Below are 13,875 nucleotides of genomic sequence, written 5' to 3' on the forward strand. Positions count from 1 at the left end.
CTGGAGATCTATCGCACAATCCCCCCGTCTATGAGGCGGCAGCTGCGCCGCCCGAGTCTTACTGAACGCCAGTGCCAAATCCTCATACTCGGGGGGAATCTGCAGTGCTGGCATTAGATTCGGACTCTCCACCGAGGTCGCCCCTATGGAAACACCCAGACACCGCCCCTCACATTGAGCAGACCACCCTTTAAGAGCTTTCTCTCGCCACCTAATAATAGGGTCATGAGTCATCAACCAGGGAAGACCCAGCACTACCGGATACGCAGGAGAGTCAATCAGATAGAGCTGAATTCTCTCCTCATGACCCTCCTGCGCCGTCATCTGAATGGGTGCTGTGACTTCCCTAATCAACCCAGACCCTAACGGACGGCTATCTAGGGCATGGACGGGGAAAGGTTTATCCACTGGAAGGAGGGGAATCCCTAACTCTATACAGAACTGGCGATCTACAAAATTCCCAGCTGCGCCTGAATCTACCAGCGCCTTATGCTGGGAACGAGGTGCAACCTGTGGGAAACAAACAGGCAAGGTTAGGTGCACGACAGAAAGCTCTGGGTAAGCAGGGCGCCTACTCACCTGGGGGGACCCCCCAATGCGTGACCTGCCATCTCCCTCACTGGAGGACCCGCCCCAACACCTAGCCGCGGTGTGTCCTCCACGACCACAGTTGGTGCAAGGGCCAGGTCCCCTCGGGCTCCTCCTCCTCCGTTCCCTAGCGCCAGCACCTCCGAGCTCCATAGGGCTCGGCTCGGAGGTGCTGGAGAGTGGAATGGGCGAACCCCCCCCTCCGGGACGCCCACGGGTGGCGAGCAGGGTATCCAGCCGGATGGCCATGTCGACCAGCTGGTCGAACGTCAACGACGTGTCCCTGCACGCCAACTCTCGCTGGACGTCCTCCCGGAGGCTGCAGCGGAAATGGTCGATAAGGGCCCGCTCATTCCACCCTGCATCAGCCGCTAGGGTCCGGAACTCTAAGGCAAAGTCCTGGGCGCTCCTCATCCCCTGTCGGAGGTAGAACAGACGTTCCCCCGCCGCCTTCCCTTCCGGTGGATGGTCGAACACAGCACGGAAGCGGCGGGAGAACTCCGCATAGTTCGTAGTAGCGGCGTCCATTCTCCTCCACTCGGCGTTGGCCCACTCCAACGCCTTGCCGGTGAGACAGGAGATGAGGGCTGAGACGCTCTCGTGTCCCGAGGGCGCCGGGTGGACGGTGGCGAGGTAGAGCTCCACCTGCAGCAGGAATCCTTGACACCCGGCAGTGGAGCCGTCGTACGCCCTCGGGAGCGAGAGCCGAATCCTACTAGGTTCCGGAGATGAGACGGGGGGGCTGGCCGATGGGGCTGGTTCGGTTCCTGGAGGTGTGGGAACCCCGCTGGTCTCCCATCGGTGCAGAGTATTCATCACCCCCTCCAGGGCATGACAGACCTGGTTGATGCGGTCCTCCTGACCACGAAGACGTTCAGCCATCTCGGCCGTCGGCGCGGTCGCTCCTGCTGATTCCATGGGTGTGATGCGTGATTCTGTCAGAGTGGTGTGTGTAGATGAGTGGAAGGAATCAAGCGCAGGATCCAGGATGACTTCAATAGTCTTTATAGTACGTTCAACACGTGAACAAAATAGTCGCCAACCCAACCGGGTGGCGCAAAACAATTACGCACAAAACACAGTACGTAAAACACAAGAAAAGCGCACGCAGTGCGAACTCTCGGGACAAGCCAACAACGAGAGAAAATACCCTAACGAGGCAGTCTGACAATAAACAATCACGCATAACACCTGACCCAAACACACGAACTAAATAAGGGAAACAATTAAGACACAAATAAGGGACAGGTGTTATGAAACAGACAAAACCAACAGAACATGAAACATAGAACGGTGGCAGCTAGTACTCCGGAGACGACGACCGCCGAAGCCTGCCCGAACAAGGAAGAGGAGCAGCCTCGGCCGAAACCGTGACAATTATCAACGAACCTACCAGGTACAACCCTAAATCCGTAAACATGGGTACCCTCATAGATATCATCCTGACTAACACACCCTCTAAATACACCTCAGCTGTCTTCAACCAGGATCTCAGCGATCACTGCCTTATTGCCTGCGTCCGTAACGGGTCCGCGGTCAAACGACCACCCCTCATCACTGTCAAACGCTCCCTAAAACACTTTAGCGAGGAGGCCTTCCTAATTGACCTGGCCCAGGTATCCTGGATGGATATAGATCTCATTCCGTCAGTAGAGGATGCCTGGTTGTTCCTTAAAAGTAATTTCCTCTCAATCTTAAATAAACATGCCCCATTCAAAAAATACAGAACTAAGAACCGATATAGCCCCTGGTTCTCCTCAGACTTGACTGCCCTTGACCAGCACAAAAACATCCTGTGGCGTACAGCATTAGCATCAAATAGCCCCCGCGATATGCAACTTTTCAGGGAAGTTAGGAACCAATATACACAAGCAGTCAGGAAAGCAAAGGCTAACTTTTTCAAACAGAAATTTGCTTCCTGTAGCACTAACTCCAAAAAGTTTTGGGACACTGTAAAGTCCATGGAGAATAAGAGCACTTCCTCCCAGCTGCCCACTGCACTGAGGCTAGGAAACACTATCACCACCGATAAATCTACAATAATCGCGAATTTCAACAAGCATTTTGCTACAGCTGGCCATGCTTTCCATCTGGCTACCACTAACCCGGCCACCAACTCTGCACCCTCTGCTGCAACTTGCCCATGCCCCCCCCGCTTCTCCTTCACACAAATTCAGACAGCTGATGTTTTGAAAGCGCTGCAAAATCTGGACCCCTACAAATCAGCTGGGCTAGACAATCTGGACCCTTTCTTTCTAAAACTAGCTGCCGAAATTGTCGCAACCCCTATTACTAGTCTGTTCAACCTCTCTTTCATAACGTCTGAGATCCCCAGAGATTGGAAAGCTGCCGCGGTCATCCCCCTCTTCAAAGGGGGTGACAATCTAGATCCAAACTGCTACAGACCTATATCCATCCTGCCCTGCCTTTCGAAAGTATTCGAAAGCCAAGTTAACAAACAGATCATCGACCATTTCGAATACCACCGTACCTTCTCCGCTATGCAATCCGGTTTCCGAGCTGGTCACGGGTGCACTTCAGCCACGCTCAAGGTCCTAAACGATATTATAACCGCGATTGATAATAGACAGTACTGTGCAGCCGTCTTCATCGACCTGGCCAAGGCTTTCGACTCTGTCAACCACCGCATTCTTATTGGCAGACTAAATAGCCTTGGTTTCTCAAATGACTGCCTCGCCTGGTTCACCAACTACTTCTCAGATAGAGTTCAGTGTGTCAAATCGGAGGGCCTGTTGTCTGGACCTATGGCAGTCTCTATGGGGGTGCCACAGTGTTCAATTCTTGGGCCGACACTTTTCTCCGTGTATATCAATGATGTCGCTCTTGCTGCTGGTGACTCTCAGATCCACCTCTACGCAGACGACACCATTTTGTATACATCTGGCCCTTCATTGGACACTGTGTTAACAAACCTCCAAACGAGCTTCAATGCCATACAACAATCCTTCAGTAGCCTTCAACTGCTCTTAAACACTAGTAAAACTAAATGCATGCTTTTCAATCGAACGCTGCTAGCACCCGCCCACCCGACTAGAATCACCACTCTCGACGGGTCGGACCTAGAGTATGTGGACAACTACAAATATCTAGGTGTCTGGTTAGACTGTAAACTCAACTTCCAGACTCACATAAAGAATCTCCAATCCAAAGTTAAATCTAGAATCGGCTTCCTATTTCGCAACAAAGCCTCCTTCACTCATGCTGCCAAACATGCCCTCGTAAAACTGACTATCCTACCGATCCTTGACTTCGGCGATGTCATTTACAAAATAGCCTCCAACACTCTACTCAGCAAATTGGATGTAGTCTATCACAGTGCCATCCGTTTTGTCTCCAAAGCCCCATACACTACCCACCACTGTGACCTGTACGCTCTTGTTGGCTGGTCCTCACTACATGTCCGTCGTCAAACCCACTGGCTCCAGGCCATCTATAAATCACTGCTAGGCAAATCCCCGCCCTATCTTAGCTCATTGGTCACCATAGCAGCACCCACCCGTAGTCTGCGCTCCAGCAGGTATATCTCACTGGTCATTCCCAAAGCCAACACCTCCTTTGGCCGCCATTCCTTCCAGTTCTCTGCTGCCAATGACTGGAACAAATTGCAAAAATCTCTGAAGCTGGAGACTCTTATCTCCCTCAATAACTTTAAGCATCAGTTGTCAGAGCACCTTACCGATCACTGCACCTGTACACAGCCCATCTGAAATTAGCCCACCCAACTACCTCATCCCTATATTGTTATTTATTTTGCTCTTTTGCACCCCAGTATCTCTATTTGCACATAATCTCTTGCACATCTAGCATTCCAGTGTTAATACTATTGTAATTATTCTGCACTATAGCCTATTTATTGCCTTACCTCCATAACTTGCTACATTTGCACACACTGTATATATATTTTCTGTTGTATTTCTGACTTTATGTTTTTTTTTACCCCATATGTAACTCTGTGTTGTTTTTATTGCACTACTTTGCTTTATCTTGGCCAGGTCGCAGTTGTAAATGAGAACCTGTTCTCAACTGGCTTACCTGGTTAAATAAAGGTGAAATAAAAAAATAAAATAAAAAATTTAATTGTCATTTTATTTCAGCGGGCTATCTTTTTGAAAGCGTGTCTAACCCTTCTATCTCTAAGAGTGGGCTAAACACTGATTCTGGAATTTTGCGGAAAATGGTAGTCAAGTTTTTGCATTTCGGCAATTCACAGAAAAATAAGTTATTGATGCCTTATTTGCTATAGACACCAGAAAATCCACAGGGGCTGACCCATTGGAGCCGGGTCTGCTCAAATGTGGCCTATGGCACATCAAGGGAACTGTAGCCTACAGTTCAGAAGGGGTTAAATGGAAACTGAAATCTGGACACTGACTGTAGGTCTATAACCTCTCACATATCCTTAATATGAACTTCTGCAGAATGAAGCATTTCTTGCAGTAAAATGATACACCAAATGTAGGCACAATTTTGACTTGGGAACAGGAGTTGAGAAATATGATTTGTTTATTTCCGCATCTTGAGAGAATGTGAATGTGCAGTTAGATACTGTCTGAAGAGATGCTATCTTTATCAGCATCATAAAAGCTGATAAGATTTCAGTACAGCTTGGATGAAATTCTATCAGAAACATGTTGGGTCGTTTTCACAGGTTTCTATTTCCTAACAACCCGTCAATTTGATGTCATTTGTACATTTTGCACAGAAAATCTTTCCGCACATTTTTTTATCTTTGCTGTCGGAAATTATAAGCAGAAATATATCTAAATCAGGCAAAAAATCTTTACGCTGACCATGTGTATTATAGTTGTTTAACCTTTATTTAAACAGGGAGTCACCATTGAAACCAGGGTCTCTTTCGCAAGGGAGCCCTGCACATACAATTGACTGTGTGTGTGCACACGTGCTTGCATGTACAGTATGTGTGTATGCATCTGTGTGTGTGTGTTGTGTGTATGTGTGTGTGTGTGTACGAGTGTGTGTCAGAGAGAGAGAGAGTGAGAGTGTGTGTGCACGCGTTCTTGCATATGTGTGTGTGTATGCATCTGTGTGTGTATGTGCAGGGGAGGACACGGGGAGCAGGTGCACTACCTCACATATAAAAACGCTCTAATCCCCCAGTCTCAGACCCAGACTCCCAGAATAACAGAGTGCTCTGGGTGACTCACCCGGCCCCTGGCCTGCCTGCAGCAGCATCCACACAGCTGTCCCAGACCCAGACCAAGACAGCTAGCACACCCTGTCAAGCACACATTCCCACAGGGAAACGCTGAACTCCTCAGAACCTTTCGAAAACATTTAGCTCAACACCGTTTCCCCAGGAGTGTCCCTAATTCAGAAATGAATAGAATTAGCAGTGTGTCTACTGTACTGTCTTTTCCAGACACAGGTCTTATGCTGTGTGTATCCGAGAGAGAAACAGAGACTCAGTAGAGTGTCTTCCAACTAACACAATCATTGCTGTGAAATACCTATCAAAAATGCAGAATGTCATGCTTATAGGACTTACAGACTTGGAGGAGTCCTTGTCAACCTTGGCCTCTGTCTCCCATAGGTGATGGCCATCTGCAGAAGGAAGAGTAGAGAAGAGTGAGGGTGAGCATGTGGGAAAATGTAATGTGAGAAAAGTACCAGTATTCAGACTTGCACAAATGAGTAACCACCGAAAATAACTAGACTAATGGGGTCCCCATTCATGTCAATGTTGACATCATAAGCCATGATGCTGTTAATGGTGTTATTATTAGCTCTGTCTGACATCAGTCATCTGTGAAACAGCTCCAACAGAATCAAGGTTATAACCAACATCATATCCTGTCTCAGTCTAGGCTAACCCACTTGGGCCGAGGGGGCCAATCTGATGCAACGCTGAGACACGATCCAAAGGGATGAGTGATGTCTTTGGTCGATGAGAGAAACCCTGACTTCATTCCTTTGTGGAATCCCAAACGGCATGACCAATTGTGACTCGCAGGCTTGTTAATGAGGTTATAAAACAGGGGTTCCTATAACCAGTGGGCTGCGAATAACTGTAAAGTGAAGCCTTGGCATTGAGTCTCCCTACCCAAGCCACCGTCAGTCTTTTCAAATAACTCATATTTAAATATCGGTGCTTTTGTCATGCTCATTAAAGTGTTATTAAATGTTTTATTTGTTTTATATTCTGTTAATTACACATCTTTTAACTTTCAACTTGTCGTAACAAACTGGCTTTCCCATCAGGCAATAAAATAGGGCATCACAGCTGTTGAAAACATGGGTCCTAAAGAATATCCTATTTTGCTATTCTTCTATGAGACATCAACAAAAAAGTAATTTTCACACCAATGAGTCGTTAACAAAGCCTGAAATATGAATTAAATCAGATAAAAAATGTCCTTGGTGAGAATAAACTTTCTAAAAAGTGCCTTTCTAACAATTCTGGCCATTCTTAAAGCTGAGATCTGCGAAACAGCGCCACCACCATTGTTATTGTTTTTATTGCCGAGCTGAGGAGTGTCGCGCAGCATGGTAAAATAAATTGCAGTACATATTGTGCTCTTCTATTGCGCATTGAATGATGTCCGAGGGGAAAAAAAACAGTGTTTGTTGTTTGCAGTAACTTTCGTTGTTGTTGTTGTTGTTGTAATATTGCAAACGGACGTGGCAGTTTCACCATTAAGGAGTGCAGCTTTAACATCACAAATAGAAGCACTCTTGATTAGGTCTATATTATGACAGATGCTATCTTGAAGGCTGTCTGTTCTTATGAACAGTGGGTAAGAGCGTTGTGCCAGTAACCGAAAGGTCGCTGGTTCTAATCCCCGAGCCGACTAGGTGAAAGATCTGTCTGTGCCCTTAAGCAAGGCACTTAACCCTAATATTGCTCCTGTAAGTCGCTCTGGATAAGAGCGTCTGCTAAATAACTAAAATGTAAATGTAAATGTAATGAAGTGAGACTGAGAGGTAGACACAAACACAGGCAGGGGAGAAGACTGCCCATTGCAGACTGGGCGTCTTTGGTCTGGGTCTGGGTCTGCTTGGGCTGTGATGTGGCAGTGGAAGAGACTGAAGCTGACACTGAAGCTCCCAATGCCTCCCATTATATCTGGAGACTAGAGGCAGGAAGGAACCTCTCCGGCTCCACCTCCACTCTCTCCCTCTCTCTCTCTCTCTGGGAACCACTCCAAAAGGGAAACCTTAGAAGGCTACGTCAACCCGCCACCAGAGATAAAAAACATTTCAGATCTTCCCCTCTCCTTTCACATCTCCCCTTTTCTTCTGTCTTTCTCTCTATTGCTCTGTCACTCACTCTCACTCTCATTTTTTTCACTGGCCACACATTCATGCAGAAACAAAACATTAAATTGAGCAATTTGTCATTGCCCCTCTGCCAAGAAAAGTGTCTGTAGAGCATCACATGCGTGGGATACCTTTACTTTGATGGCACAAGGTGTTGTGCAGAGTGTACTGAGGAACTGATAAATACAGAATGTTCCATTGGGCCTTAACAACATCTGCACAATGCCTCTCACCATCAGTACCCATGGCAACAGTGCCAGTGCCAAATCAGACCAGACCACTCCCTCACCTCAACAAACCCAACAAACCCAGAACCTCCCACAACTCCCCCAACACTTTTTCTTGGCTTGATTCCAACATTGCCAAAGTCAAAGGACGAGTCGACGACCCGCTCTCTAGTTGTGGTCTACAGTGGTAATTACCTTTCATAAGGCAGACATAACACAGGGTAGCCAATAGACACATCACTGGTGGTGTACTACACTGTTATGACAGCCAGAGTTGGATCCGAATAAAGTAGTATACAATACAGCTATTTGTCATGCAGAGTTTATTAAGGGAATCAAACAGCTCCTTGTGCTCTTTAATTGGGTTGGGGTGGAGTAAACTCTAGTGCCCAAAGCCAAACAGCGGGGTGGCATATACCCAAAGCCCTCATAACGTACAGTAAATATAAACACATGCGCTACCCAGGCCCATGTGGAATGGTGAAAGAGAGCCCTTGTCCTGGCTCTGATGACTGTAAGTTATTCCTCCCAGCACTACCCCCAGAACACGTGGACTGTGGGTATTGCATGCAAGCGTGCTGTCTCAGGGAAGGGCGGTAATTGAGGCAAGCCAGCTCTTCAAACTGCATCGATCAATGGCTGCTGGGAGGATACTGTATTTGCTATAGTGAAGTTCACTACTCAATACAACACAGTTTTGTATTCTACATCTGCATCTCAGCACAGCACACTGTCTGTCTTCTACATTACAATTTATTACTTTACACTCTGTGCCATCATCAATTCATAAAAAATATGTCTCTGGTTTTCCTCAAATATGGTTTTATGAACAGTACGCTGTAATTTATAAAACATAAACTCCCTGTATATGTGCATGTAATTGATTTGTTTATGAAAACAGCCATTGTTCTCTGAAGTGTAAAGGCCGGCCAAACTGCTGAACGGTTTCAAAGTGGAAGTCATTATTCTGTGAATGCAATGAATTGGATCCAGAAGCACTGACCAGTCATGTAACACAGAGTAGAGCACCCCTCCCACTGAGTGTAGGCTAACCGTTACTCTGAGAAAAACCCCTAAACCCCACCAAAAAATGTATCTGTCTCTCCGTCGAAAGAAACACGATTCACTCCACTTTCATCTTCCTCAGACGCTTTCAGATTTTCCCTCTATAGACGGATGGTTATCTATAATTTTCTCGGGTAATTCCAGACACCACCTGGCAAGGTTCTTGAAGTTTTATAATCCTCACAAAATTCTATTTGGAGGTCCTCGATCATACTGTAGACATAGACGGCACCTCTGGCCAAGAACAACCAGGCCTGTCTGGGTCTGTTGCCGTTCCAGGGCAGGTCTGTACAGTACCTGGTTGGACTGACTCTCCTCATTGGCTCTGACTCACAGGGAGCTGGTGAGCTTTGGGTCATGGGTCACAAAGTAGTCGGTCGGTTCAGACAGGGGAAACTGTTGAAACTGTAGGCCTGTGGGTCTCTGACTCTGACACAGTGACTCATTCTCCATGGTTACTCCAGCCTGACTGCAGTAGACCAGGAAGCCATCCAGTCAGCCAGGCCCAGATGTGAAAGCACTCTTTTTATAAGGGACTTTCTCTCCATGTCTGACTTTTCTGCTAGGAGGATTCCCTCAAAGCTCCTTTGCTTTCACTCTCTCTCAGCCATAACTCATAGAGGCTGGGAAATGCTGTGCAGACACCGACACACGCCATGCAGATACTCTTACTGTAATGTGAACACAAGTACACAACTTGAGTCAGGCGCAGGAGGTGTGAATCTCAGAATAATGGTTTATTCGGCCAATACAGCAGTTCGCAGCAATGCGTAAAACAACTACAGTGCGACTTAATGGAGTACTGGGGAAAACAAAACACACGGGTGAATATCCCGGCGATAAGGTACATAATGCTCCACCGAGCTATCGACACCCTCCACATGGAAACAATCGCACACAAAGACATTGGGGGCAGAGGGAATCCTTATACAGGGACTGATGAGGGGTTATGAACCAGGTGTGTGTGAAAAACAAGACAAAACAAATGGAATGATGAGAAGAGGAGCGGCAGTGGCTAGAAGGCCGGTGACGACGAACGCCGAAGCCTGTCCGAACAAGGCGAGGAGGCAGCTTCGGAGGAAGTCGTGACAGTACACCCCCTTGACATGCAGCTCCAGCAGCGCGCTGACACCGGCCTCGGGGATGGCCAGGAGGACGCGGAGCAGGGCGATCCGGATGGCGACGGTGGAAATCCAGCAACAGGGAGGGCTCTGACAACAGCCAACAGCTCCCGATCACCAACGTCATAGTTCTGCTCCGCCGGGCTGAGCTTCTTAGAGAAGAAGGCACAGGGGCGGAGCTTGGGTGGCGTGCCCGAGCATTGGGATAGGACAGCGCTACCCCTACCTCGGACGCATCCACCTCCACTTCGAACGGCAATGATGGATCAGGATGGGCCAGTACCAGGGCTGAGGTGAACAGAGCCCTCAGGTTACTGAAAGCACTGTCAGCCTCAGCAGACCAGCGGAGCCGGGACGGCCCACCCTTCAACAGAGAGGTGATGGGGGCTGCGACCTTGCCAAAGCCACGGATAAACCTCCGATGGTAATTGGAAAAGCCAATGATGTGCTGCACCTCCTTTACCGTGGTTGGAGTCGGCCAATTACGCACAGCTGAAATGTGGTCTTCCTCCATCTCCACACCTGAGGTGGTGATGTGGTATCCGAGGAAGGAGACGGATTGTTGGAAGAACAGACACTTTTCTGCCTTGGCATACAGGTCATGCTCCAACAGTCGGCCAAGCAATCTGTGAACCAGGGACACATGCTCGACGCGCGTAGAGAAATACACCAGGATGTCATCGATGTAGACCACCACACCGCGACCAAGCATGTCCCGAAACACCTCGTTCACAAAGGACTGGAAGACTGATGAAGCATTCGTACGGCATCACCAGGTATTCATAATGCCCCGTGGTTGTGCTAAATGCTGTCTTCCATTCGTCCCCTTCCCGGACACGCACCAGGTTGTACGCACACCTGAGATCTAATTTCGTGAAGAAGCGCGCCCCATTCATTGATTCGATCACAGAGGAAATGAGGGGTAGAGGATAACTATAGCGAATGGTAGTTTTATTAAGTGCACAGTAATCAATGCAAGGGCGCAGACCCCCGTCTTTCTTCTTCACGAAAAATAAACTTGAGTTTGGCGGGTGAAGTGGAGGGACGTATGAACCCTTGACGCAGGGACTCTGAGACATATATTTCCACAGCCTCCGTTTCCGCCTGTGACAGGGGATATACATGACTCCTGGGCGGCAAAGCGTCTAACCGGAGGTTTATCGCGCAATCCCCGCCCGATGGGGTGGTAATTTGGTTGCCTGCGTTTTGGAAAACGCGTGCGCCAAATCGAGGTATTCGGGGGGAATGCGCACGGTGGAGGTATTGTCTGGACTTTCCACCGTGGTCGCACCAAAGGAAACAGCTAGACACCTACCCTGACACTCTAGCGACCACCCCGTGAGAGCCCTCTGTGGCCATGAAAAGGTGGGGTCGTGTAGTGCTAGCCAGGGAAGTCCCAACACAACAGGGAAATCAGGGGACTCAATAATGTGAAACGTGATTTGCTCATTATGGGTCTCCTGCGTAATCATCGTGACTGGTGCTGTAACCTCCCTAACAAAACCTGACCCTAATGGTCGATTGTCAATTGCTTTGATGGGTAATGGAATAGACAGGGGAACCAATTGAATACATAGACTAAGAGCTAAAGACCTGTCCATAAAGTTCCCAGCTGCGCCTGAATCTACCAGCGCCTTACACTGGGGAACTACCGTGATAATCAGGGAAGTTGAGGCGGATGGTGAAATGCGCAGCAGAGGGCTCTGAGCGAGTGTGGGTTTGCGCTACCTGGAGTGACGCCAGAGTGCTCTGCCTGCAGCAGAATGTCCTCTCTTGCCACAAGAGTGACACTGGATCTGCTGTCCTCCTTTCTTCTGGAACGCTGCACCACCCAGCTCCATCGGAACGTGTTCCGGGTTGAAGGGAGGGTGAAATGGCAGGCCCCTTCCAGGACGTCCTCTCGAAGCCAGCAGGTTGTCCAACCGGATGGCCATGTCCACCAGTTGGTTGAAGGTCAACGTGGTATCCCGGCAGGCTAGCTCCCTTCGGATGTCCTCACGCAGGCTACATCGGAAGTGGTCAATGAGGGCCCGCTCATTCCACCCGGACCCAGCAGCTAGAGTTCTAAACTCCAGGGCAAAGTCTTGCGCAGTCCTCGTCCCCTGCCTCAGATGGACCAGACCCTCTCTTCCTTCGGGGGGATGATCAAAGACTGCCCGGAAGAGGCGCGCAAACTCTTCGTAGTTGTCCAACGCGTCTCCTCCTTCACTCCAGACCGCGTTGGCCCACTCCAGGGCTTTCTCCGAGAGGCAGGAGACGAGGGCGGACAACTTCTCCCGATCCGATGGAGCAGGGCTGATGGTGTTGAAATAGAGGTCCAGCTGTAGGAGGAAACCCTGGCAGCGGGCCGCTGTCCCGTCCTATTCCCTCGGTCGAGACAGGTGAATACCTCTGGGTGCTGGTGTGTGGGTGGCTGGATCCGGTCGCTCATCTGGTTCCACAGGGTCGGGTCCTCTCCTCTCCAGGTGCTGGACGGCCTGGAGAACCCGATCCATCGCTTCACCCAAGCTGGCTAACATGTTGGAATGCTCCAGGACCCGGTCAAAGACTCAAGGCATACTCCCAGCTCGTGCTGACTCCATGCTGTTGGATGTGTGATTCTGTAGTGGGTGATTTGGACGGACTCAGGCGCAGGAGGTGTGAATCACAGAATAATGGTTTATTCGGCCAATACAGCAGTTCACAGCAATGCGTAAAACAACTCCTGTGCGACTTAACGGCATACTGGGGAAAACAAAACACACGGGTGAATATCCCAGCGATAAGGTACATAATGCTCCACCGAGCTATCGACACATCCACATGGAAACAATCACACACAAAGACATTGGGAGCAGAGGGAATATTTATACAGGGACTGAAGAGAGGATATGAACCAGGTGTGTGTGAAAAACAAGACAAAACAAATGGAATGATGAAAAGAGGAGCGGCAGTGGCTAGAAGGCCGGTGATGACGAACGCCGATGCCTGCCCGAACAAGGAGAGGAGGCAGCTTTGGAGGAAGTCGTGACATTGACACACAACTCCACATGCTTAAAAACCATTTTGAAAAGGGTAATATTATTCTGCATGATTTATAGTCCTCATTAAAATGTCAGAAGTGCAAATGAATCTGGTGACTAACCTTAATCTATCAATCTTGGTCTGGAGATCCAGATCCAAATCCAAACAAAATCCATCTCTATTTTTACACATTTACATAATGTTGTGTTTTGAGTCAACAAACTTCAGTCGCCAACATTAATTTGAAAACAAATTCAGGGGCAAAACCTTGAGAAAGTGACGGCTAATCGATTCATAATTTCTCTAAGCGGTACTGAGGCTTATCAAAGAGCCCATCTCTGGGCAGGCTGAGGCTGGAGAGAATGGAATGCAAGGTCAGATTGAGGCAGTTTCAGATTACAGCCTGATAAGGCTCTCCATGCTCAGCGGTATTCAAACTTTTTCAGCGGGGACCCCATTTTCTCCCTAAGAATTTCTTGCGACCCCACCCCAAATCTAATGGCACAACCTTAAAATCAGTACATTTAGATTTTTACATCAACAAATAACCTTCAATTAATTTAATTGTTATC

The 13,875-nt window shown here is 48.5% G+C and overlaps 1 protein-coding gene across 1 annotated transcript in view; it reads right to left on the bottom strand.

Annotated features, from left to right (window-relative positions):
* The window catches only part of nfatc1 (nuclear factor of activated T cells 1), a gene marked incomplete at both ends in the record, with an annotated part of 78,832 nt that overhangs the window by 47,525 nt on the left and 17,432 nt on the right, over positions 1-13,875 (bottom strand). The window contains one exon of the mRNA XM_084156734.1: positions 6,116-6,171. Within this exon, the coding sequence (XP_084012860.1) occupies positions 6,116-6,171 (56 nt within the window). The remainder of the gene's footprint in view (positions 1-6,115; positions 6,172-13,875) is intronic.

This window comes from Coregonus lavaretus, assembly GCF_964263955.1.
Source record: "Coregonus lavaretus genome assembly, chromosome: 40".
NCBI classification, from domain to species: Eukaryota; Metazoa; Chordata; class Actinopteri; order Salmoniformes; family Salmonidae; genus Coregonus; species Coregonus lavaretus.